This window comes from Macaca mulatta, chromosome 3 (assembly GCF_049350105.2).
Source record: "Macaca mulatta isolate MMU2019108-1 chromosome 3, T2T-MMU8v2.0, whole genome shotgun sequence".
NCBI classification, from domain to species: domain Eukaryota; kingdom Metazoa; phylum Chordata; class Mammalia; order Primates; family Cercopithecidae; genus Macaca; species Macaca mulatta.
In genome coordinates, this window is record NC_133408.1 from 49,550,428 (window position 1) to 49,576,517 (window position 26,090).

The 26,090-nt window shown below is 58.1% G+C and overlaps 2 protein-coding genes across 21 annotated transcripts in view; both read left to right on the top strand.

Moving 5' to 3' along the window:
• CUX1 (cut like homeobox 1) overlaps positions 1-19,388 on the top strand; it is a 472,306-nt gene extending 452,918 nt beyond the window's left edge. For 4 of the 5 annotated variants that reach the window (XM_028844758.2, XM_077994468.1, XM_077994466.1 and 1 more), the window contains 9 exons: positions 8,762-8,889; positions 9,636-9,702; positions 10,638-10,750; positions 13,470-13,586; positions 15,434-15,517; positions 16,207-16,263; positions 17,272-17,352; positions 18,143-18,207; positions 18,452-19,388. In XM_028844758.2, coding sequence (XP_028700591.1) covers positions 8,762-8,889; positions 9,636-9,702; positions 10,638-10,750; positions 13,470-13,586; positions 15,434-15,517; positions 16,207-16,263; positions 17,272-17,352; positions 18,143-18,207; positions 18,452-18,521 — 782 coding nt within the window. In that variant the 3' untranslated portion in view covers positions 18,522-19,388. 5 annotated transcript variants of the gene reach the window in all.
• A 1,160-nt stretch (positions 19,389-20,548) lies between these two features.
• The window catches only part of SH2B2 (SH2B adaptor protein 2), a 38,142-nt gene continuing 32,600 nt past the window's right edge, over positions 20,549-26,090 (top strand). For 4 of the 16 annotated variants that reach the window (XM_028845622.2, XM_028845624.2, XM_028845623.2 and 1 more), the window contains exon 1: positions 22,381-22,619. Coding sequence is in view for 5 of the 16 variants with exons in the window: in XM_015134545.3 (XP_014990031.3) it covers positions 20,601-20,700 (100 nt within the window). In the remaining 11 variants the exon portion in view is untranslated. Of the gene's footprint in view, positions 20,701-22,380; positions 22,620-24,240; positions 24,399-24,823; positions 25,061-26,090 lie in introns of those variants that run through there. The other 12 variants (XM_077996503.1, XM_077996504.1, XM_077996515.1 and 9 more) reach the window with 8 other exon arrangements.

Here is a 26,090-nt window from a genome sequence, read left to right on the forward strand (position 1 = left end):
CAATTTTTTTTTTTTTTTTTTTTTTTTTTTTGAGACATAGTCTTGCTCTGTCGCCCAGGCTGGAGTGCAGCGGCGCAATCTCAGCTCACTGCAAGCTCTGCCTCCCGGATTCATGCCATTCTCCTGCCTCAGCTTCCCAAGTAGCTGGGACTACAGGTGCCCACCACCACGCCCGGCTAATTTTTTTGTATTTTTAGTAGAGACAGGGCTTCACCGTGTTAGCCAGGATGGTCTCGATCTCCTGACCTTGTGATCCGCCTGCCTCAGCCTCCCAAAGTGCTGGGATTACAGGCGTGAGCCACCACGTCTGACCTAGTCACTATTTCTTTTTTTTTTTTTTTTTTGAGACGGAGTCTCGCTCTGTCGCCCAGGCTGGAGTGCAGTGGCCGGATCTCAGCTCACTGCAAGCTCCGCCTCCCGGGTTTACGCCATTCTCCTGCCTCAGCCTCCAGAGTAGCTAGGACTACAGGCACCTGCCACCTCGCCCGGCTAGTTTTTTGTATTTTTTTAGTACAGATGGGGTTTCACCATGTTAGCCAGGATGGTCTCGATCTCCTGACCTCATGATCCGCCCATCTCAGCCTCCCAAAGTGCTGGGATTAGTCACTATTTTTTTTTTTAAGAGACAGGGTCTCACTCTGTTGCCCAGGCTGGAGGGCACTGGCACGATCATTGCTCACTGCAGCCTCGAGTTCCTGGGCTCAAGCAATCCTCCTGCCTCAGCCTCCCAAGTAGCAGGGACAGGCATGCACCACCACACACGGCTAATATTTTTATTTTTTATAGAGACAATCTGGCTATGTTGCCCAGGCTGGTCTCAAACTCCTGGACTCAAGCAATCTTCCTGCCTCAGCCTCCCAAAGTCCTGGGATTACAGGCATGAGCCAATTGCACCCGACCAACTTTTTAAAAGGCTCTCTCTGGCTGCTGCTTGGTGCCCGGATCATAGGTGGCAGAGGGAGGCCAATGGGAGGCTGATGCCATCATCGCAATGAGAGGTGGTCATGACTCAGACTAGGTGGCAGCTGTGGTAAAAAGGGACTAGATTCTGGAGATATTTTTTTTTTTTTTCTTTTTGAGACGAAGTCTCGCTCTGTCACCCAGGCTGGAGTGCAGTGGCCGGATCTCAGCTCACTGCAAGCTCCGCCCTCCCGGGTTCACGCCATTCTCCTGCCTCAGCCTCCCGAGTAGCTGGGACTACAGGCGCCCACCACCTCGCCCGGCTAGTTTTTTGTATTTTTTAGTAGAGACGGGGTTTCACCATGTTAGCCAGGATGGTCTCCATCTCCTGACCTCGTGATCCGCCCGTTTCGGCCTCCCAAAGTGCTGGGATTACAGGCTTGAGCCACCGCGCCCGGCCGATTCTGGAGATATTTTGAAGGCAGAGCCAAAAATGAAACTTAAGGCAGGCGCAGTGGCTCACACCTGTAATCCCAACACTTTGGGAGGCCGAGGCAGGTGGGTCATTTCAAGCCAGGAGTTCGAGACCAGCCTGACCAACATGGTGAAACCCCGTTTCTACTAAAAACACAAAAATTAGCCGGGCTTGATGGATTCAGGAGAATCTCTTGAACGCAAGAGGTGGAGGTTGCAGTGAGTTGAGATCACGCCACTGCGCTCTAGCGTGGGCAACAGAGTGAGACTCCATCTCAAAAAAAAAAAAAAAGGAGAGAGAGAGAAACTTTAGATTCAGCATCAGGAGTGATGGAGAGGAGTGGGGCTACCTCCCGGGGTTTGTTCTGAGCCACTGAAGGGTGGCAGAGAGCTGGGTCAGGCCGGGAAGGAGGTCTCTGCCTAGCCCTGCAGATGTCACCTCCTGGCGCTGGGCTACAGGGGTCCACACTCGGGCTTGGGGAGTGCAGACTTGGGGAGGAAGGGATCAGGCTGAAATGCAGACCCATAAAGGTTGAAATTCCAGTAGAAGAACAAGTAGAAGATAAATCCAAGGAAAGGCGTGGACTGGAGTCCCACACTGGGGAGCCATCGGCTTGTCAATGGCATCCCGCATGGCCAGAGCGGATGAGAAGGCAGAGTGAGGCATCTGCGGACAGTCCCCGTACAGCAGCAGCAAGAAGCTTAGCAGGGAGGGCAAGGACCAGTCAAGGAAACAGGGACAGAGCATCCAGCCGGGGGAGGAGGCCCAGGAGGGTCGGTGACCTGGAAATAGCTGCTAACACAGCAGCTCAGATGAGAGTTGAAAAACAAGGACGTGGCAATGTGCGGAGGTCATTAGGGACCTTGGCAAGGACAGTCGGCGTGGGGGGGCAGCAGAGTCTGATGGGAAGGGCTTGAGGAATTGGAGGAGTGGAATTAGATGCTTGAGAAGACAGCTTCTTCAAGGAGTTTTGCCGAAGTGGGGTCAAGGGAAGGGGCATGTGTGCATGTGTACATGCCTGCTAGGAGAACATGCTTGCATGCATGTAGAAGAGAGAAGCAAGAGCTGGTGCTGCAGGAGAGGGTGGCATTGCTGGAGACCCCATTGCGTAGGGGTGAGGGGCCAGCACCTGCAGGCATGGGGAGCTGGCTGGGGGGCTCCGCGGTCACCTGTGGTTACCTGCAGGATCTACAGGTGCAGAGGCAGGGAGGGGTGGATGAGGCAGCAGCTTGGCCTCCCTCAGTGTCCTCCTAGCAGAGGATACCATGTGCACCAAGCGTCTCCACCATTCCTACCTGGCCTGCAAGTGATTTAATAAGACAGGGGCGGCCGGGCGTGGTGGTTCATGCCTGTAATCCCAGCACTTTGGGAGGCCGAGGCGGGTGGATCACCTGAGGTCAGGAGTTCGAGAACAGCCTGGCCAACATGACGAAACCCTGTCTCTACTAAAAATACAAAAATTAGCTAGGCATGGTGGCGCATGCCTGAGAGGCTGAGGCAGGAGAATCGCTTGAACCTGGGAGACAGAGGTTGCAGTGAGCCGACATCATACCATTGCACTCTAGCCTAGGTGACAAGAGTGAAACTCCGTCTCAAAAAAAATAAAAAAAAGACAGGGGCCCCCGGCAACTTCAGGAAAACTGTAGGTACAACGCCGCTGGCCTTGCTATGATAAATCTCTGTGTTCAATCCTTTTGCAATCAGAAATCATGCCTAGACTTTTTTTTAGGCATGGGGCAGAGGGGGACAGGGTCTTGCTCTATCGCCCAGCCTGGAGTGCAGTGGTGCAATCAGCTCTCTGCAGCCTCGAACTCCTGGACTCAAGCAATCCTCCCGCCTTAGCCTCCTGAGTAGCTGGAACCACAGGTGCACACCACAATGCCTGTCTAATTTTTGTATTTTTCTGTAGAGATGACGTTTTGCCATGTTGCCCAGGCTGGTCTCAAACACCTGAGCTCCAGCGACGCTCCCACCTCTGCCTCCGGAAGTGCTAGATTCCAGCCGTGAGCCACAGCGCCGGCCTTCCTGACGTCTTGACCTTAAAGACGCTTTGATTCCCTCCTCCTCTCTGTGAGGTGCCCTCTCTAGGCTGTCTTTCCGGGTTCTCAGAAGGATGAGGTCCTAGTCTTTCCTGAGGGGAAGGGGACCGTGTTGGGTCCTTGCCCCACAGACTCCTTTTCTGAGCCCGTTTCCCTGTCTTACGCTCACTTATCCACCCATCACCTGTCATCCCTCTCTCCCCTAAACAAAGTATGTCCCTCTCTCCTGGGTTTCCGGGTTGCCGATCGTCCATTCCACACACTCCATGCTTCTCAAGATCCCCTCTGGGGCCCACGTTACCCCCCTTCCACCAGTTCTGCCCATCGGGCTGTGCCTTGCAGCCCTGCACACCCCCACCACCCCGACGACGATGCCCTCGCCTTATTCAGCCTCTCTGTAGCTTCTGACCTCCTGACCCTCCGTATTCATTGACCCTCCTGCCTCATATTGGTGCCTTCACATGCATCCTCCTGGTGTCTCCCCTGCCTCCTGCCGCCTCTTCTCAGGGTCTTTGCGGGACCCCCTTCATGGGTCACCCCCTGAGGCTCTGGCCACACTCATGGCAGCACTTTCTCAGGACTTGTCCACCACCCCTGATTTTCTGTATTAGCCATTCTTGCATTGCGGTAGAGAAATACCTGAGGCTGGGTAATTTATCAAGAAAAGAGGTTTCGTTGGCTCGTGGTTCTGCAGACTGTACCAGAAGCGTGGCACTGGCATCAGTTTGGCTTCTGGGAAGGTGATGGAGCCTTTACTCATGGCAGAAGGCAAAGTGGGAGCAGGCGTGAGACATGGGGAGGCCAGGAGGAAGAGACAGAGAATGGGGGTAGGGGAGGTGCCACGCTCCTTAAACAACCAGATCCCTATCCCAGAGACGGCACTGCGCCAGGAGGGACCCACCCCGTCCCCCAAACACCCCCCACCAGGCCCCACATCCAACACTGGGGATTAATTACTTTTTTTCTTTTTTGAGACAGGGTCTCACTCTGTCACCCAAGCAAGAGTGCAGTGGCGTGATCATGCTCACTGCAACCTCTGCCTCCTGGGCTCAGGTGATCCTCCTATCTCAGCCTCCTAGTAGCTGGGACTACAGCTACAGCACCACACCCAGTTAATTTTTTTGTGGGTTGTATTTTGTAGAGACGGGGTTTTTGCATGTTACCCAGACTGGTCTCGAATTCCTGGGCTCCAGTGATCCTCCATCCTCAGCCTCCCAAAGTGCTGGAATTACAGGCAAGAGCCACTGCACCTGGCTTGATTACACTTCAGCATGAGAAGTGGACAGGGGTGAATATCCAAACTCTATCATTCCACCCCTGCCCCCCTCGCCCAAATCTCATGTCCTTCTCACATTGTAAAATACAATCATGCCTTCCCAACAGTACCCCAAAGTCTTTTTTTTTTTTTTTTTTTTTGAGATGGAGTTTTGCTCTTGTTGCCCAGGCTGGAGTGCAGTGGCACCATCTCAGTTCACTGTAACCTCCACCTCCCGGGGTCAAGTGATTCTCCTGCCTCAGCCTCCCGAGTAGCTGGGATTACAGGCACCCGCCACCATGCCCGGCTAATTTTTTTTTTTTTTTTTTTTTTTTTTTTTTTAGTAGAGATGGGGTGTCACCATGTTGGCCAGGCTGGTCTCAAACTCCCGACCTCAGGTGATCTGCCTGCCTCAGCCTCCCAAAGTGCTGGGATTACAGGCATGAGCCATTGCACCCAGCCCCAAAGTCTTAACTCATTACAGCATTTAGTCACAACCATCGAACCAGTCTCTAAGAAGTTCCAAACTTTCCCTTATCTTCCTGTCTTCTTCCAAGCCCCTCAAACTCTTCCAAGCTCTGACTGTTAGGACCCTAGATCTCCTCAACTTGCATCTCCAGCCTGAGGTCCACAGGTCCAACCCCCACCACACGCATGCCCTTAGCTGTTCACAAGCACCTTTGTGCATACTGGAGCCAAGCCAGGCAGCTGCCCACCCGTTCCCCCACACAGGGCCAGGCCTGGGCCTCCCCACCTGGGTTCTGCACAGCGATGGGGTCCACAGCTCTCTCTCCAGCTCCTTCTGCGGCCTCCCAGAGCTCTGCACTCCAGAGGTTGAAGAACTTGCCGAAGGTCGTGAAATTCGTAAAAGGCAGGGCCAGAATGCAAGCCCAGTTCTGGACTTGACATCAAGTGGCCACCATGGATGTGATCCCAACGTCCCCACCTGCGCATTCCAGCCTCCAACAGAGGAGGCAGGGCGAGGCAGCCGGTGGGGGACAGGGGGCCCTCCCATGGCTGGTGAGGCCCTGTCCTTCTCTAATTGAGGCCCCTCTCTCGGGGAAGCCCGCACAGTCAGTCTCCTGGCCTTCGCGTCCTCCCAGCGTGGAGTGACAGTTTCAAAGCACAGCTCTGGTTGCTGCTGGGATCCAGCTGGTCTCTGGGACAGTGTCCAGATCCTGTCCCCAGCAGCCTCCGGTTCCTTATCCAACCCCCTCTACCCAGAGCCTTCCGTCCAATCTCACTGCCTGCCAGCCTCTGCTGCCCTGTCTTACCCAGCCTGTTCTCTCTGCCTCACAAGCAGCCATCCCCCAATTCTCCTGCCCGTGCTCCTATTGCCCAAAGCCACCTCTTCAGGGATGGCCTCCCCCAACCACTCAGCCGTGCACCCCGAGATCCCCTCAGGAGCTAACCCAATGCCCAGAGCATCTGCAGTAGCGCCAATGGCCAGGCCTCCAGGCCAGCTTAACACGTGGGACGTTTCCAGGATAGCGGGCCACCAGCTGGGAACCGGGGCAGCCTAGGATAGAGGGTTTGCAGCCAGGGTGCTCACACCTGCACAGAATGTCGCATACATGCACAGCAGGACCATGTGCCCTCCCCTGCAGGAACAGGCACAGAAACAAGTGCACAGGGACCAGGCCCACGCACCCCATCATCTCCCCAGTGCCTACGGACGGCGCTGGGAGCTGCAGGCCCTGGGACCTGACCAAGACCACACTGAGGTGGCCACAGACTGGGGGCAGATAAAACAGGCATTGCAAGGAATCATCTCAGCCGCTTTTTATCCACCCCTCTTGCCAGGCCACACCTCCAGGGACAAGGAGGACAAGGAGGCCTCACTCTGGCGGGGCAAAAGTCACCTCTGCAAAGGTTCCCCATCTCAGCCCTGTCTCTCTGTCCCCCAGGCCCTCATCCCTAAAGTGGGATGTGGCTTCCCTGAGCCTTGTTGGGGCTTAATGCCCTCTTTTTATTCCAGGAGTCTGTCCCCATGGGATCAGTCCCAGCACAGTTCTTGGATGTGCTCTTGTTTGTGACCAAACTGAAGAATCCCCTCCCTTGGTCTAGGCCCTTCACCTCTATTAATGTGACCCAAGGCCCCATTATCTTTCTGGTGGTTTCCTCTCCCTACATCTCATAGCTGCTGTCCACCTCCCCTCCTAAGCATGCGTGGCCAGCTCTGCCATCCCATCCCACAGGCCAGGGCCCAAGAACTCTGCACCCAGGCCAGGAGGGCATGTCATTTGTCGTCTGTCTGGACCCCTCCATTTGGGGTCTCCTTAAAGTCCCTGCAGGTGACCCACGGCCAGCCCCAACCCTGCCCCTGACAGTCCTCCCTCCAAGGCCAGGTCCTGCCCTCAGGTCCTGCCTCTTCCCTCATCCCCTCCTCACTTCCGCAGGCACCACCTTCCTGCCAGGTACCCAGGGGCCCAGTGAATGTCTGAAGGAAGAAATCCATTTGGAGGCCCGGCGTGGTGGCTCACGCCTGTAATCCCAACACTTTGGGAGGTTGAGGCGGGCAGATCACTTGAGGTTGGGAGTTCGAGACCAACCTGGACAACATGGCAAAATCCGTTCTCTACTAAAAATACAAAAATTAGCCGGGCATGGTGGCAGGTGCCTGTAATCCCAGCTACTCAGGAGGCTGAGGCAGGAGAATTGCTTGAACCTTGGAGGCAGAGGTTGCAGTGAGCCGAGATGGAGCCACTGCACTCCAGCCTGGGTGACTGAGTGAGACTCTGTCTCAAAAAAATAAAATAAAATAAGAAATCCCTTCGGGGCCTGAATGAGGCGAGACTCTGGTGTGGGCAAGGGCTTAGACAGAGCTGGGGGTGGATGCCTTGGGTTTAGTCCCAGGTTGGAAAGCCTCTGTTCTTTGACTGTAAAATGTGAATCGTCTTTTGTCACTCATCTATAAGGGCTTGGTGTGCAGGGAACCCAGGAGCATGTCGGGGTGAGACTGGCTTGCCCCATCCTGGCCCAGGATGCTGAGCTCAGCTAGGGCGGGTACGACAGCCGGTCAGTGGGCTGCACAGTCAGGGACAAGTCCACCGAGACGGCCGCACACACCATTTCCCTGGCACTGCCCACAGCCTGCAGCCTTTGTGCATTTCTGAGGCCACAGTGCCCCCTGGTGGCTGTGCAGCCTACCCCAAAGGACAGCGTCCTGGGTCTCAGGCCTCCAGCTCCCTCTCTGCAGCCCCAACAGCTCACCCTAAATGAGGTTTGTTGTCACCATGTTACATGTCACCATTTGGGACCAGAAAGGGGGATCCAGTGGCCCTGAGTCGCACAGTCAACCAGAAACAGGGCCAAACCTCACCCTCAGGGCTGCCTGGCTCCTGGGTCACTGAAGTCCTGCCTGGAGATGCGTGCTCGGGTCTGGGGGCCCTTCCCCGATGTCTCTCACCCTCCTGCAGGCAGGAAAGTCACAGTTTGGATGCTTTGTTGTAAAGACGACCCTGGCACCTGGAGGAGGGAGAGACGGACAGGGCTGTGGGTCGGGGGACTCCTTGGGGACCACGCGGCCCCCACCACTGCAGCTGGAGCCTCTGTTGGGGTCAGGATGAGGCACCTCTGCTGTCAACCCAGAGGTGGGACCCTATGCATCCTCCCTGCACCGCCCACGGCTTTCTCTGCCTCTCCTACCTCCCGGCTTCCCACTGGACATTATCTCAGAACATCAGCTATGGAAGCAACTTGAGCCTCCTTGCCCCTGCATGGCAAGCAAAGTGAGGCCCAGAGAGGGAAAGGGGATGGCCAGGGCGCTCCAGACGGCTGTGGGCAGAGCCACGTTGCGCTGGTTTCCCCTAATCCCTGACCTGAGTTCCTTCTCCTACCCAGAGTATTTCAACAGTCCAGAGAGTGCTTGGGGCCAGGAGTGCCTCTGATAGTCAGGGTGGGCTTCCTGGAGGAGACCCTAGGTCTAACGGGGTCTTCTAGGCAGAGGTGAGTTGGGAGGGAATAGCCAGCACTCTCACAGCATCCAGGCAGCCCTGCTTCCAGACCATGGGTTGGAGAGGCAGAACCAGGGGAGGGCACCAAGGGTCCCACCAGGCTCCCTCTGATGGCCATGTCTTCCTTTGGCCACAGGACGCTGTGCGGAGCTGCAGGTCCGCGTCACTGAGGCTGTGGCCACAGCCACTGAGCAGAGAGAGCTGATCGCCCGCCTGGAGCAGGACCTAAGCATCATTCAGTCCATCCAGCGGCCCGATGCCGAGGTGAGCCCACCCCCCTGCCCCATGCCAGCCTCGCTGCCTGCCCAGGGTTATTTTAGCCTCTGCAAACGCTGACTTCCCAGATAAGCCTGTGTATCCGGCAGCTGGTGACAACCCAGAAGGGCTGTCACCTAAAACCATTGGGTTCTCCCTTCTTACTCCCATGAATACCACCCTGCCCCTGATTTGGGGTGACAGGCCATGGGGCAGAGGCCACAGGACTTCCTAGCAGTAGCACAGAGGCCCCTCTCAGGCATTGCCCTGAGAGCAGAGCCAGAGGCAAGGCCAGGACCATGTACCCATCTCCCAGCTAAAGAACCTGGAGCCCAGAGATCACAGCAGGCTGGGGCATAAAGAGCCCAGGGAGGGCATCTCCTCACCCACCTCCCCTTCTATAGAGGCCACAGTGGGACTCCGGGAGAGAAATCTGGGCTTCCCCAGGTCATGAGGCAGGCTGGTTGCAGGGCCAGGGAGGCCAGGTGTCTGATGCATGTCAAAGCTGAGTGGCCGCGAGGAGAGCCCCACTGCTGCTGAACTCTGGCCTCAGGAGTGACTCAGGGCCCAGCCGTCTCTTTGGTAGCCCACGCCATGTGCCCAGGTCCGGGCCCTCCTGCAGCCAGCCTGCACCCCGGACGGTCCCACCCACTCCTTGCCACAGCCACCCTGCCATTTGCCTTGGCCATGCTGAAAGGGAATATTCCATGCCCACTGTGTGGACGCACCTCCTCATCTCTTCCTGTCACCTGCAGGGTGCCGCCGAGCACCGCCTGGAGAAGATTCCGGAGCCCATCAAAGAGGCCACTGCCCTATTCTACGGTAAGCAGAGCCCTGACCCATGGGAGGAGGGAGGAGGCGGGAAGAGGAGACAGGTGATACTGCCTGAGAACCCAGATCCCCAAAGATCAATCCCTTCCTCTAAGAAGGTCAGGCCCCCATGTCTGCAATGCAGTAGCAACCTTTGAAGGGTCAGATAAGGCCAGGTGTGGTGGCGCACACCTGTAGTCCCAGCTATTTTGGAAGCTGAGGTGGGAGGATCGCCTGAACCCAGGAACTGGAGACTGCAGTGAGCTATGATGGTGCCACTGTACTCCAGCCCGGGCGACAGACCAAGACCGTGTCGCTAAAAAACAAAAAGGCGAATGAGCCCCCAACCTGCCTTTCTGGATCTTAGCCTGACACCCCCCATCTTGGGGTCCTGACCCTTCAGCCCTGCCAGTGGCCTGTGAAGGGCTGGTGAGTGGTGGTCAGCCAGGCCTCACTGCTGAAGTGCAGCTGGAGGTCCATGGGGTGGGGGGAAGGCAGCCTCCTTAGGTATTGAGGACAGAACCTGAGGCTGCTGGACCAGAATACTGGGGGTGTGCCCATGCGTCCCCAGTTCCCCTCCTGCCCCTTTGCTTCCCCAGGGGCTATAGGCCTAGTCTGACAGCTGCAAGGGTCTCAGATTCAAGCACAGAGTGACCGGGAGGGGAGTTCTGGGCCTGGCCCTCTCACAGAGCAGACAGGGGAACTGGGCCCTTCTCCAGGGTTCCTATTGTCAGGCCAGCCCCTGCCATCCATTCTCACGCTCCCCGGTTCCCCTGGCTGTCCCCTCCCCTTCCCCGACATGCCCAGCACCAGGGGGTCAGATACCATGTGACTTCTACCCCATGGCATTTGGCCAGAAATCCCCCAGGGCTGGGGGACCCACCCCAAAGGGCCCCCTGCTGGGTTCCGCCTCCTGCCACCCCAAGACACCCTCCTCTACCTACTAGGACCTGCGGCACCAGCCAGCGGCGCCCTCCCAGAGGGCCAGGTGGATTCACTGCTTTCCATCATCTCCAGTCAGAGGGAGCGCTTCCGTGCCCGGAACCAGGAGCTTGAGGCCGTGAGTCACATCCTTCTCTCCCCGATGCTCCTTGGGCCCAAGGACACAGTGGGGGAACACACAGGCTTTCAGGAGAGAGATACAGCACAGACTGTAAACCTCATGGGGAAGAGATTTGTTCTGTGCAGTCAGGGAGGGCTTCCTGGAGGAGGTCATGCCACACCGGGCTTTGAAAGAAGACTCAGACACTCACAGTAGAGGAGACAGGGGGCCCAGTGACCCAGAAGGGAGCATAGATCATTCCAGGGCTGCATGAAACAAGACGAAACAAGTCGCCAGACGAGTGCACTCCTGCCAGGCTGGGAGGCGTGGCCTTCAATCTGCAGGGAGGGGCACCAAGGAAGGATTTAAGCCAGGCAGTGGCGCTGCAAGAATGCAGGGTGACCATCCTGGCTAACACAGTAAAACCCTGTCTCTACTAAAAATACAAAAAATTGGCCCGGCGCGGTGGCTCACGCCTGTAATCCCAGCACTTTGGGAGGCTGAGGTGGGTGGATCACGAGGTCAGGAGATCAAGACCATCCTGACCAACATGGTGAAACCTCGTCTCTACTAAAAATACAAAATAATTAGCTGGGCGTGGTCGTGGTTGCCTGTAGTCCCAGCTACTCAGGAGGCTGAGGCAGGAGAATGGTGTGAACCCGGGAGGCAGAGCTTGCAGTGAGCTGAGATCACACCCCTGCACTCCAGCCTGGGCGACAGAGCAAGACTCTGTCTCAAAAAAAAAAAAAATTAGCCAGGCGTGGTAGCGAGCACCTGTGGTCACAGCTATTCGGGAGGCTGAAGCAGGAGAATGGCGTGAACCTGGGTATCCACCCAGAAGCAGAATTACTGGATCCTATGGTAATTCTATGTTTAACATTTTTAAAGGAAGCACCATACTGCCATATACTTTTTTGTACTGCTCAAGTTTTTGTTGTGTTTGTTTTTGTTTTGTCTTTTTTTTCTTCTTCTTCTTCCTTTTTGTGGAGAACAGAGTCTCGCTATATTACCCAGGCAGGTCTCGAACTCCTGGGCTCAAGCTATCCTCCCACCTCTGCCTCTCTGAGAGCTGGAATTACAGGCATGAGCCACTGCACCTGGCCTTGTTTTTGTTTTTTGAGACGGAGTCTTGCTGTGTTGCCCAGCCTGGAGTGCGGTGGCACAATCCCCGTTCACTGCAACCTCCACCTCCCCGGTTCAAGCGATTCTTCTGCCTCAGCCTTCCGGCTAGCTGGGACTACAGGTGCCCGCCATCACACTCAGCTAATTTTTGTATTTTTAGTAGAGACAGGATTTCTCCATGTTGGCGAGGCTGGTCTTGAACTCCTGACCTCAGGTAATCTGCCCACCTCAGCCTCCTAAAATGCTGGGGTTATAGGCATGAGCCACCGCGCTGGCCACTGCTTGAATTTTGAATAGTGTGAAAGAAACACTTATTCAAGCATTTGAATAAATTGAAACATGAGATTCCATTTCACCTTGCCCTTAGATCGGCAAATAGTAAAACCACATAGTGTGTGATTCCATGTATATGAAACATCCAGTACAGGTAAATCCATGAGACAGAGAGGAGACTGCCGATTGCCAGGCAATAGACGAGGAGGAAATGGGGAGTGACTGCTGGCAGATTTGGGGTTTCTTATTGGGGTGATTTTAAATGTTCTGGAATTAAGTAGTGGGGATGGATGGTTGCATAACATTGTGAATACAAATGACTGAACTGTACACTTTGAAATGCTGATGTTTATGTTATGGGTATTATATCTCAATAATAGTCTTTAAAAGGCTAATACCAATGACAAAAAAAAAAGTATGAAGAAATCTGACCAGGCATCATGGCTCATGCCTGTAATCCCAGCACTTTGGGAGGTTGAAGTGGGAGGATTGCTTGAGCCCAGGAGTCTGAGACCAGTCTGGGCAACGCAGTGAGACCCCGTCTCTGCAAAAATAAAAAAGTAGCGGGGCATGGTGGTGTGAGCCTATAGTCCCAGCTACCTGGGAGGCTGAGGTGGGAGGATCGCTTGAGTCACAAGGCTGAGGCTGCAGTGAGCTCTGGTCATGCCACTTTATTCTAGCCTGGGTGACAGAGCAAGACCCTGTCTCTAAAATATATAGACAGGGGCCAGGCGCAGTGGCTCATGCCTATAATCCCAACGCTCTGGGAGGCAGAGGTGAGTGGATCACCTGAGATCAAGAGTTTGAGACCAACATGACCAAAATGGTAAAATCCTGTCACAAGCATGGTGGCACACGCCTGTAATCCCAACTACTTGGGAGGCTGAGGCAGGAGAATCGCTTGAACCCAGGAGGCGGAGGTTGCAGTGAGCTGAGATTGATTACATCATTGAGCTCCAGCCTGGGCAACAATAGCGAAACTCCGTATCAAAAAAATAACAATAATAAAAATAAAAAATGAAATAAAATATATAGACAGGGTCTTGCTCTGTCATATATTAAGGTTGATGCAAATGTAATCATGGTGTTTGCCATTACTTCTAAGGACAAAAACCACGATTACATTTGCATCAACGTAATACATATGAAGAAATCTGACCCAAGATCCCTGACTTCTGCCTGGGGTGGGGCTACAGTGGGGGAAGGGGCAGCTTTACAGAGTCAGGCAGGTCAAGGAGAAGGCTGTGGGCACAGAAGGGGCTTTGCTCCAGGTAGACAGAGCAGCACCTGTGCCAGCACGGAGGCCTCTCCCCCACCCCTCTTTTTGCCCCTCCCCCCACAGGAGAACCGCCTGGCCCAGCACACCCTCCAGGCCCTGCAGAGCGAGCTGGACAGCCTGCGCGCTGACAACATCAAGCTCTTTGAGAAGATCAAGTTCCTGCAGAGCTACCCTGGCCGGGTGAGGGCCCTCCCCTGGCCTCAGCTTCAGGTGGACCAGGCAGGGAGAGAGGCCGATCAGGGCTCTGGAGGTGGGAGGGTCGGGGGCCAAGACCTGCTGGGCAGCACTGGGCCCCAGAGGCCCCCTGAGGCCTTCCGACATCTCCCCACCCACCCACCCACCCACCTGCCTGCTAGCTGCCCTCCCTAAGCTGGGAGAAGCCCGTAGAGTGGAGCCGCTGTCCAGATTCATCATAAAAACTGACCAGAAGGGCCAGGCATGGTGCCTCATGCCTGTCATCCCAGCACTGTGGGAGGCTGAGGCAGGAGTATTGCCTGAGCTTAGAAGTTCGAGACCAGCCTGGCCAACACAGTGAAACCCCGTCTCTACTAAAAATTAAAAAAAAAAATAGCCAGGCATGGTGGCGCACGCCCGTAGTCCCAGCTACTCAGGAGGCTGAGGCAGGAGAATCGCTGGAACCCGGGAGGTGGAGGTTGCAGTGAGCCAAGATCGCACCGCCACTGCACTCCAGCCTGGGCAACAACAGCAAAACTCCGTCTCAAAAAAAAAAAAAAACTAGCCAGAAAGGCAGGGCACAGTGGCTCATGCCTGTAATCCCAGCACTGTGGGAGGCCGAGAGGGGTGGAGTTTGAGACCAGCCTGGCCAACATAGGGAAACCCCATCTCTACTAAAAATACAAAAATTAGCCAGGCATCTTGGCACATGCCTGTGGTCCCCGCTACTCAGGAGGCTGAGGTGGGAGGATCACGTGAGCCCAGGAGATAGAGGCTGCAGTCAGCTGAGATCCAGCCACTGCACTCCAGCCCAGGTGACAGAGCAAGACCCTGCCTCCAAAAAATAAATATAAATAGGCCAGGCATGGTGGCTCATCCCCGTAATCTCAGCAGTTTGGGAGGCTGAGGCGAGCAGATCACTTGAGGTCAGGAGTTCCAGACCAGCCTGGCCAACACAGTGAAACCCCATCTCTACTAAAACTACAAAAATTAGCTGGGTGTGGTGTCATGCACCTGTAATCTCAGCTACTCAGACAGCTAAGACAGGAGAATCGCTTGAACCTGAGAGGTGGAGGTTGCAGTGAGCCAAGATCATGCCATTGCACTCCAGCCTGGGCAACAGAGCTAAACTCTGTCTTAAATAAATAAATAAATAAATAAATAAATAAGCAAGCAAGCAAGCAATAATAAAAAATGTAAACAGAACTTGGTACACACTCCAAAAAGCAACGAAGAGCGTGGATCAAAAACTCACTTGCCGAGTTCTTCTGGGCTAGGGAGGCCTGTGCGTGGCTTCTTGCAGCCCCCCAGCCCGTGCCAGGAAACCCTTTCTATGAGTAACAGGAGAGCATGGGGCATAGTAAGGCAGGGATTCACCTCTCCCTCTCCCTTTGGGGCCCAGCAGCCACCAGCCCTGTCCCCACCCATCAGAGCCACTCCTCGGCCACCAGAGGGCACTCAGACCCTGCAAACCAGCCTGGCTCTGGGTGGCCAGCTGAGGAGGCGGGAGTCTCCTCTCCCAGGTGCCTGCCTGCCCCCATGACTACCCCCACACTCCCAGCAGATCCACCTTCCTGCACCTGCGCCCGGTCCTGCCTGGGCCTCAGTTCCCCATCCGTGCCCAGAGGCGCTGTGGCCCTGACCCCATGGGTAGCTCCATGCGCCTATGGCAGGAGGCACCTGCCACATTCACGTTGTCAACCCAGCACCCTCTCCTCCCACCTCTGGGATCTAGGGCTCCCTCCCCTACCTCCCTTTTTGCAGATGAGGAAACTGAGGCTCCCCTGGGCTCCTGCCCTTCCCACTGGGCCCCAGGGCACTGACTGGGTCTCTTCCCCTCCCGGTCTGTGCAGGGCAGCAGCAGTGATGACACGGAGCTGCGGTACTCGTCCCAGTACGAGGAGCGCCTGGATCCCTTTTCCTCCTTCAGCAAGCGGGTTCGTGAGCCCAGCCTGGGCAGGGGAGGGAAGGGGCATCAGCCCAGGGAAGTCCAGGGGTCCCCCCATCACCTGGCCCCCATCCCTGAGCACTCGGCCTTCCCTGGCCCCCCTCCAGCTGCCCTCGTCTGGGTGCTCTCGGCAAGCCCTGCCACACCAGCCCTGCACAGCCTGGCCCCTCAGGCCAGGAGCCCCCCCAAGACAGCCTCCCCACCGCTTCGGTGCAGTGTGGGCCCAGCGCCCATTCAGGAACACCTGCCGATGGCTACCTGAGGGTGTGTGGCAGTGGCTGGGTTAACCTGCAGTGTATTTGGGGGACAGGCAGACAAGGAAGAGCCAGTTACAGCTCCCAGAGTCGGGCGATCCATGGTGGGGACCCCACCCTACAACTCCCCTCCCCCACCCAGACTGCAGAAGCTCTGCCCGTGGAAAACTTTCCCGTGGGCAGAATGGGCGGCTGCAGAGGCGGGGAGGGGCTCTCACAGATGTCAGGGGAGTCCAGAATGTCACACTGAGTCGACTGTGCACCTGTCGACACTGAGTCGACGGCAGCACCCCGGCAGCCCCCTGGAGGTCTGCAAGAACAGCGAGACAGGGTGGCCTGTGGCTGGCCAGGCCCCGCTCTCTGCCACAAGCCAGGGTCTGTGAGGTCCTCTGGGGTTCTTTCCTGATTGTCCCTCCCTGTACAGGAGCGGCAGAGGAAGTACCTGAGCCTGAGTCCCTGGGACAAGGCCACCCTCAGCATGGTGAGTCCCTGCGCCTACCCGTCCCCTCCCCAGACAGGCCTGAGCCTCTGTCTCCAGCCACCTCTTCACCTGCCCTGCAGCCCAGGCTGGAGGAGCCGCCTGCCCTGCCAAGAGTGGCTGTGTGATCTGGGACAGGGTCTCTCCCCTTCCCAGGCAGATCCTCTGAGAGCATGGTTCATAGCAGTAGGTTCTGAACTGAGCTGCAGGGGGGCCATTCCTCAGAATTCCTGCAGCCTAGAGTCAGGCCTGGTGGCTCACACCTGTCATCCCAGCACTTTAGGAGGTGGGAGGATTGCTTGAGCCCAGGAGTTCGAGACCAGCCTGGGCAACACAGTAAGACCCTGTCTCTACAAAAAATAAAATTAGCCAGGCGCGATGGTGTGCTGTAGTCCCAGCCAGTCCCTGTAGTCCCAGCTACTCAGGAGGCTGATGGATGAGGATCACTTGAACCTAGAAAGTCAAGGCTGCAGTGAGCTCTGACCACTACATTCCAGCCTGGGCAACCTTGTCCCAAAAACTTTTTTTTTAAAGAATTCCAGTTGCCGGGCACGGCGGCTCACGCCTGTAATCTCAGCACTTTGGAAGGCCGAGGTGGGCGGATCACCTGAGGTCTGGAGTTTGAGACCAGCCTGGCCAACATGGTGCAACCCCATCTCTAGTAAAAATACAAAAATTAACTGGGCATAGTGGCACATGCCTGTAATCCCAGCTACTCAGGAGGCTGAGGCAGGAGAAGCGCTTGAACCCAGGAGGCAGAGGTTGCAGTGAGCCAAGATCGTACCACTGCATTCCAACCTGGGCAACAGAGCAAGACTCCGTCTCAAAAAAAAAAAAAAAAAATGAATTACAGCAGCCCTTGTCTCTCACCCATAATGGTAGAATGGGAGACCCAGCTTCTTGCCCCTTCCTTCCCCTTGCCACCCTAGGGCCCTTTCTGTGAAGCCCAGGTAGCCCTGCAGCGGGGGGTGAGGCCAGCCCCATCCCCACTCACCCTTTCCTTGCTCCCAGGGGCGTCTGGTTCTCTCCAACAAGATGGCGCGCACCATCGGCTTCTTCTACACACTGTTCCTGCACTGCCTGGTCTTCCTGGTGAGTGTGCACACGGGCAGGCCAGGGGCACCTTCACCACCCCTACCCCTGACCTCCAGGGCAGCACGGGCCTGTAACGGTGGCCTGGCCCCTTGACCTACCCCAAGCTGCATCCCCAGCTGGAGGCCACGCCTCTCCCCTTCAAGAGCCTTGGCCCACCCCAGGGACGAGAAGGACCCACCCCACTGGGACCTCTGGCCAGGGCACCAGCCGGGCCGCTCCGTGAAAGACGCCTGGCTGATCGCATCTGGGACTGGTCCTGGAGGGGCTTCGTAGGAAGAAGGGATGGAGTGGGAAGGGAGCAGGTCTAATGAACTCCACCAAGGAACAGTCATGAAGGCTGCACAGGGAAGGGGCGTCTTGAACTAACGTCCTCAGCTGCAGAGGGGTGTTCTAGTGAGCAGATAAGGGCCTCCATGTCTGCCAAGTTGGGGGAGAAGAGGGGTGGAAGGCTGTGTCTCTGGAAGGATCCAGTCTTGGGGACTCCTGTCCCCAGCACAGTCAAGATGGCCCCTACAGGGCTAACCTGGGCTCCAGCTCTGACCCCAGGGCCCGGTGGGTCCTGGCCCTTCCAGGGGTTGTCCCACAATATTCGGGGAGGTGCCTCTGTGTCTGGGCCCATCTGACCATCTGCAGAAACAGCAGGTGCAGGAGCATGTCTAAGGCCCACCCGCCCCGGAGCCTGGGGCTCGAGAACCTTTATGTCCCAGGCCAGGCCCAGGGGCCATGGGTGGGCTGCAGGGGTGGCCTTGAGGTGAACGGGCAGCTCACCGTGTTTCCATCTGGCCAGGTGCTCTACAAGTTGGCATGGAGCGAGAGCGTGGAGAGGGACTGTGCCACCTTCTGTGCCAAGAAGTGAGGACCCCCACCTGGGCCCCCCCTCAGCCCCACAACCAGCTCCCAGAACCCCCTGCAACACCCCTGAGTTCCTGCCTCATGTCCCCCACTCCTTAGCCCTCCATCACAGCCCCCATTCTGGCCCTCCCCCTACCCCCACTCCCAGTGCCCACTACCCCCCAGCCCCACCCCATCACACGATACACATCCCCCTTCCCCAACACACACACTCGGCCTCAATAAACCTTCCCATGTCCCCCAGGTTCGCCGACCACCTGCACAAGTTCCACGAGAATGACAACGGGGCGGCAGCTGGTGACTTGTGGCAGTGACACCCCGGCACCTGCCCCGTGACAGTGACAGCTGCACCTCCACCTCTGACTGCTCAGTGCATCTAATCACTTAGTCTTCCCCGAAGAATCCCTCATGGAAACTGTTCTTATCCGCTGTCCAGCAGCTGCCAGAGGCCCCAGGTCCCCTCGGGTCCCCTTGAAAGAATGTCTCGGTCACATCAGGCCCGCTAGGTCCAGAGAGCCAGCCCCCAATGCCCGACCAGGCTAAGCCGCAGAGACCCTCTCAGCCCCCACCTCAGGCTAGGGCTCTGCCCACAGCCTGACCTCTAGCCCTGGTGGCAGAGGTCCCTCAGCTGCGAGGCTGATTGGGTGACCACCAATTCCAGCTGTGGTTAATCCAGCTTGGACCTGTCTGCACTGCGATCCTCTTGGGCTCCCCTAGGATCTCCCCATGCCCCATAAGAGGTGGAAGGCACTTCCTTCCAGGACAGCAGGCTTTGAGTCCAGTACCCCCAGCCTGCCTTTGCCACCAGCCCCACCCCGCAGACTATATGAGGTTTGACAGAGTCTGGCCCCTCCCCCACTGCACCCCGAGAGAGAGCCCCAGTCAGTGGAACAGTTTCTATTACCCCCTCCCTGCCCCCAGACCCACGTGATTTCTGCTTTCTTCTTTAGCAGGATATTCTGGTTTCTAGGTAAGGAAGAGTCTCTAATGAGCCCCCGAGCCTCAGTCTCTTCAGACTCATGGGCTGGTCTGAGGGGTCCAAGCATGTCCTAGCCAATCAGAACTGGCTGTGGACCACCCTAGCACGGCCACCTCTCAGGGCCACTGGCAGGCCTTCCTAAGTTAGATTTGTAGTTGCACATTTAGCTTTGCACATTTGAAATAAACCACGGTTGCAGCCACCCTGGTGCCCTGTGCTCTGGGACACTGGAGGGACAGGAGGCTGGTGGGGATGCCTGCAGTGCCACCCCTGGGAGCTGGGGCTGGCCTCACAGCTGGGCACACAGAACATTCCTCCACCTCTTCTCATCTCCAGGAATTCCATGAGCACATTCAGAGCTCTGCTGAAACCCAGATCGAGTGTCCGCCGAGTGCTTTTGAGCGGACAAGCAGCACCATCAAAAAGGGAAACCCATTCCTTTATTCAAAAACCACCCGGGGCCAGGCACAGTCGCTTACACCTGTAATCCGAGCACTTTGGGAGGCCGAGGCAGGTGGATCACTTGAGGTCAAGAGTTCATAACCAGCCCGACCAACATGGTGAAACCCCATCTCTACTAAAAATACAAAACTTAGCTGGGCGGGCATGGTGGCACATGCCTGTAATCCCAGCTACTCAGGAGGGTGAGGCAGGAGAATTGTTTGAACCCGGGAGGCGGAGGTTGCAGTGAGCCGAGATCACGCCAGTGCACTCCAGCCTGAGTGACAGAGTGAGACTCCGTCTCAAAAAAAAAAAAAAAAAAAAAAAAAACCACCTTTCAGGCTGTGGCTGGGTGTATGACGTGTCTTGGTCCACGTCAGTTCCTGGGGAATCTCTGCTTCCCTTTCTGTGCTCCCCTTTCCCATGGGCCCTCGCCTGCCAGGGGCTGCAGAGCACGTGCCCGCCAATCCCCCTGAGCACCAGCCTTGCATTGGAGCCCCCCTGAGCCACAGGCTCTGGGCCACCTCACCTCCAGCCCAGCCCCAGATGGAGGAATGCATTCTCTGGGTCTGGAGTGGGTGCATTAACCCATTGTCCAGGTGGCCCATGAGACTGGTGGCAAACCCAGGTCCCCCACTGCAGCCCACCAGGCCAGGGTCCCCTGGGCTACCTCTGTCTCCATTTTAGTTCTGACCAGTCTAAAGCGTGTGTATCCAGGGGCCTTTCTTTGGGGTCCCAGCACCCCTCATCTCCCCCATCAGGACTTCCAAGCCCCCAGAGCCTCCTGCCCTCAGGGACCCAGGATGGGTCCTTTCCTCCCTGACCCTCATTCCTATCCCCAGCGAGGTGACAGCTGCTCTTGGCCAACCACACCCCCTCCACCCCCACAGCTACTTCCACATCTCCATCAGTTCCTCCTTGTGGGTCCGAGGCGCTCTGCCGCCGGCCTCTCCCCACTTCCTCCTCCCTGGGGATGGATCCAAGCTATTGTCCTGCCCATGGCTTCCCATCTCAGGACGCTCTCTGGCCACTGTCATCCCAGCAGTGGAGTTCAGCCCACTACTCTGAACCAGGTTAGTCCACCGCGGGTCAGGCTTTCCCCTCTCCCGGGAGGGTGGAGATCGAAACCAGGCCATGTATGGAGCCTCCCTCTCTCCTGCTCTCCGGCACCCCCTCCTCCCCCTTCCCAGCCTCATTCATAGGTGTCCTGGTTCCCAGCCAGGCCTCCAGGCCTGTGTGCAACTCCAATCGAGGGCTGGCCCACTGCCGAAGCTTTCATTAAAGTGTCTGCTGGCCTGGTCCTGCAGAGGGAACAGAGCCAAGATGTGGGGCAGGGAAGGGGCCTGCCTGGCTTCCATGCCCCCGTGGAGGGCAGCACCGGGGTTTTGGGCAGCAGGTGAGGGCTCTGTCCCCTTCACCTTCACCTCTGGAAGCCCCACCTTTCCATCCCTAAGAAGGGGATAAAAATCCTTGTCTGTCCAGCCTCCTGAAAAATTAGAGATGGGAAATGGCTCTGGGAAAGGTCAGAGGTCAGTTTGGGCCCGGGAGGGTGACAGACGGAGGCAGCTCCAGCTGGCAAAGAGACCAGGGCAGAACCGCCAGAGGTGGGGGCAGGGGACAGGGAGGGAGATGAGGGGAGAAGACACCCAGGGGTCCCCCACTGCTATCTCCAGCAGCAAGATTACTCTCATCTCTGAGGGGCCCTTTCCACACCTCTGCCCCCACTGAAGCCCTCCCTCCCCTCTCGGACCTCTTCCAGTCCTGCTGAGCCCCCTGCACCTCTTTCAGGAAGCCTCCCAGAGCCCCCACCAGCGGTCTGGCCACCTGACCCCTCAGCACCAGGGGTCAGGCCACAAGTGCCCCGCAAAGCCCAGCGGGACTGTTTCCTTAGCCCGACTGGTCTCTGCCCTAACGCAGGCGAGTTCTGGAGCCAGGAAGGGGTGAGCAAGGTGCCAGGGCTGTGGCCCCTCATCGCCCCTCTATGATCTCTGACACCTCTCCGGGTGGCATCAGGCCCCCATCACAGCGAAGGCTGGGTGGTGGGGGCACAGCGCTCTGGGGGCCGTCCCGCGCTGTGTCCCGGGGGCGATTTCCCGCACCGGAGGGCTGGAAGGAGGGGGCGTGGTGGCGCCCTCGGGATTTACGAGAACCAGACGTCGACTTCCCCCGCTGCGACATCCAGGCCTCCTCCAGGCTCCCATTGTCCCCGCTGCGGAGGGTCTGGCCACAGCGGCGGCTCCCGCGAAGCACCCGTCACCGAGGGGCGCTTCGAGGGCTTCCGCGCCCCATACAGCCGCCACGCAGGACACTCCCCCGGCCCCACGAGCCGCACTCCCGGGGCTACCACCACCCCGGGCTCGAGAGGTCGCTTCCGCGAGGAGGAGGGGGAGTCCCGTGCCTGGCCTGGGACCGGCTCTGCGAAAAGAAGACCCCAGTCCAGATGGGGCGACTCGGAGCCGGCTCCTAACCCCTCTCTCCTGGCCCCAGGGCCGGGCAGTCTCGGCAACGCAGCTGCGGGGAGCGAGCAAGCACCAGCAGTCGGCGCAGCTCCGGCTCCGCGGAGGGCTGGGGGCGTGGAGGGGGCGGGGCCTGAGCCGCGCAAGGAGGGGCTGGAGGGGACCGAGCCAGAAGGCGTGAGGGGGCGGGCGGGGCGGGGCTCGCGGCGGGGGCGGGGGCGGGGTTCGCGGCGGGGGCGGGGCCGGGAGGCGCGCGCCTTGCGGGCGGGGGGGCGCGCCGCGCGGGGCTGGGCTCGGAGCGCGCGGAGCTCGGCTGCCGGAGAGCCGCGCGGGGAACGCGCCGGGACTGCGAGGAGCGCACGAGCCTTAGAGACGGTGAACCAGGGAGGGAGCAGCCGCCACCGTCGCCAGCTCCCTCCCGGAGGGAGCCCAGTCCGCCGCGGGCCATGAGCCACCGGGCCCGGGGAGCCCGGCCGCGGTACGGGCAGCGCTCAGCCGGCGCCCCAGCCCGCTCGGCCGCAGCTGCGCGCCTGTAGGTATGGCCTCCTTGTGCCCAGTTCCTCGCTCCCTGGTCCTTTCCCCGGGACCCCTGTCTGTCCCCTGGGACGTGCGCTGTGTGAGCACCGCTGCCCCGCGGAGAGCGGCCGCACACGCCTCGGTCCGCGCGTGTCGTCTTTGTGTGCGCGGGTGGGAGGGAGGAGGGCGCGCGAGGGAGGGGACGCGCCCCCGGCTGGGATCGGCTCTCGGATCCCCATCCCGGGCTGGGCGGGGAGCCGCTGGAGGGGCCGAGCCGCCTCTGGACCAGCTGCGCCCCCGCCCCCTGCTAGGGCCCCGGTCGAGTGGTAGGGCGAGAGGAGCCGGGCCCTTAGAGGAGGGGGTCTCTGGTTGGGGGAGGGGGCGCCCAGGTTTCTTCCCTACGCTGGGAGCGCTGGGAGGGGGCGTCAACCTAGAATGAGGGTGAGGGCCACGGGGTGGGATCGGGAAGAACCTCCTCCAGGCCACAGTCTCCGGGCAGACACGCCCTCCCTTTGGCCCAGGCACCCCTTTCTCGACCCGCCCACCCGGGGAGCTCCCCGGAGCCCCCGATTGCGGGGAGGATCGTGGAGGGTGCCCAAGAGGTCGGCTCCTTTAAGAAGGGGCGGGTTCGTGCCCTCCATTCAGGCCCTTGGGCCTCTGCCATTGATGAACCTGCGGGCAGCGCCGACCGGAACCGCGCCAGCCCAGCGGGCTGAGGCCGGGCAGAGGCAGGGACGCTTCCCGGCCCCCTGCAGCCCCGAAGTGGGGGCCTTCAGGGAGGGAAGTCTGCAGTGACTGGGGCTTCTCTGAAGCCATGCAAGGCAAACTGGGCAGCCTCAGCCGAGACCCTGAACAGCAATAAGCCAGGATCTACGTGCACTTCCAGCTGGTGCAAGGGAGAGCCTCAGGTTAGGCTGTCAGACCTGGGTGGAGCCCTACCAATGCCCTCGAGCCAACATCACCTACCCTGTAAAATGGGATGGTGCTGCCTGCCTCCTGGTTACGGACCGGCAACTCTCGGCAGGAGGTGCGTCCCAGAGGCAGGTCCCCGGAGCTCCTCTGGGAGGACTGGGGGCAGGGAGTGTGGTTTCCCCAAGAGGCTTCGACTGCCTCTTGAGCCGAAGCACCCTACTCTGTCCCACCTTGAACTCTCCCATCCTCTTCCCTTCTGACCTCCCGGCTCCACGCAGGAAGAGGCTGGGAGAGTGACCTAGAACTTTTCAGCTCCAGGAACTTTGGGAGAGGTCTGGCGGTGGCGGTGGTGGCACTGCTTTTAAGCTAGTGTGGATCAGGGCGTTTTGGGGGGTCTCAGAGACAGTTTCCCACCAACCGCTTCCTTAGAGGTCTGTCCTACCAGCATCTGAGAACAGCCCCACCCCGTGCCAGGCCGGCTTCTGATGCTGCTTGGTTTAATGCTTCTAGGTAATCAAGGGTTAATGCACATGCTTTTCTTTTTACCCTTGTTGTGAAAAATCTGTCTAAAGTGTCTAAATGCCTCTTCCCTACTTAGCATGGATCTCCTAGGGAGGACTTCTGTACAAATACCCAGGGGTGGGCTTCCCTTGGGGGTCTTGGAAGTGGGATCTCCACCCAAGTGATCCTGGGCCTCCCAGGGCTGAGCTTTTGGTTTCAAACTTACTCGTGCCAAGCTAAGGGCATCAGGGTCGCTGTTCGTGTCATCTTTACAACAACCCTGTGGGTTTAGTGCTATTATTATCCCCGCACAGGGAGGGGAAGTGACTGGCCCAAAGTCCCGCAGTCAACAAGTCAGGCCTCCCAACCACTCCTCTCTGACAAGAGCCTGGCACTTCTTGCCCTGTCTACCCAGCCTGGGTTGCAAGGAATGGGGGGTTTAGGGGCTTCAGGCCTCCTGGCTGCTGTCTTCCTGGGGCTAAGGTCCAGTCTTGAGGCCTGCGCTCATTCTTACTGTCCAAGTGAGGTCAGGGGACTGGTCAGAGCCTGGGGCCTGGAGAGGTTTCTCTTTCCGGCTCACCTGGCTGGGTGCCGTTTTATGGCTATGCTCTGTCTAGGGGGATAGCAGGTGTGACCCCTCAACACGAGGTCACAGCCCACACCTGTCTGGGCAGAGCAAGGCAAGGCATCGCTGTGTGGGTGTGCAGCATCTTTTGGTTCCTCTGGGTGAAGCAGGGTTTGGGCCCCATTCTCCACATACTTCCGGCCCACCTAGGGGGTGGGGAGGACAGCCAGCCAGGAGCTCACGGTCTGGTGGAAGAGACAGGCTACAGCCATGTGGTGTGGTGGAGGGGCAGGGGGCAAGGGTGGAGGTGGGGACAGGATCAGGGGGTGTTCCCGAGGCCTCTGTGGGCTGGGGGGCTTACCTGCTATTGGGGCAGAACAGGGGAAGTAGGCAGTGCCTGGCTGGGTGCTGAGGCTCTATGCAGAGGACAAGCAGGAGTTGGAGGAAGAGGATGTATTCGAACTTGGAGGTGGTGAGTTTGAGGTACCTGGAGATCAGCCAGGCTGGGAGTTGAGCTCAGAGAAAGGCCCGGGGAAGCTTTATTAGCACCGGTAGTCCCCAGAATTTGGGGATGCTCAGATCTTAGGGGTGCCACTAGAGGTCTCAGGAGGCACTGGTATGTGTGTCCTGGAAAAGCCAGAAGGCAGCTGGGTGGGATGAATTGGGGGAGGTACTAAGGGGGTATCCTGCAGGTTTAGGGGGCTGGGCCAGGGCCCATGTGAGGCTTATGACGCTGGGGGAGTGGAAGGGACTGAGTGTCTCAGGCCAAGGCTGGAGATGGGGGGGACCTCTGCTCTGCAACCCCAGAAAGGCAGGGTGGGTTGGAAGTAACCAGGGCCAGTGCAGGTGGAACCAGCCCAGCCTGCCCTCCACCTGCAGAGCCCATCCAGGAACTGTCCAGCACTGGGTGCTCCTGAAGGAGGCTGAGTCTGCCTCTTGAATCCCCAAGCCCTGGCCTAGCTTGTTGTCCTGACCCCCACTTCCTGCAGAACCCAGCTGTGGATGCCCCTGGCCCCCCAACCCGGCCACTCAGAGTGCCCCATCCCCTAACGGTGGTCATTTCCTTTCCGGAAACAGGGACTCGGTCTTCCCACTGTGCCCTTGGAAGGGGAGTTCCCCAGAAACAGGGCTCAGAAAGGGACCAACCTGGAACTTGGCTCCATACCCCTCTTTTTTTTTTTTTTTTTTTTTTTTTTTTTTTTTTGAGACAGTCTTGCTCTGTTGACCAGGCTGGAGTGCAGAGGCGTGCAATCTCGGCTCACTGCAACCTCCACCTCTGGGGTTCAAGCAATTCTCATGCCTCAGGCTTCTGAGTCGCTGGGGTTACAGGTGTGCACCACCACGCCTGACTAATTTTTGTATTTTTAGTAGAGATGCAGTTTCACCGTGTTGGCCAGGCTGTTCTCAAACTCCTGACCTCAAGTGATCCGCCCTCCTCGGCCTCCCAAAGTGCTGGGATTACAGGCGTGAGCCACTGCACCCGGCCTCCCCTCTTGCCCATTCTGCGGCCCTG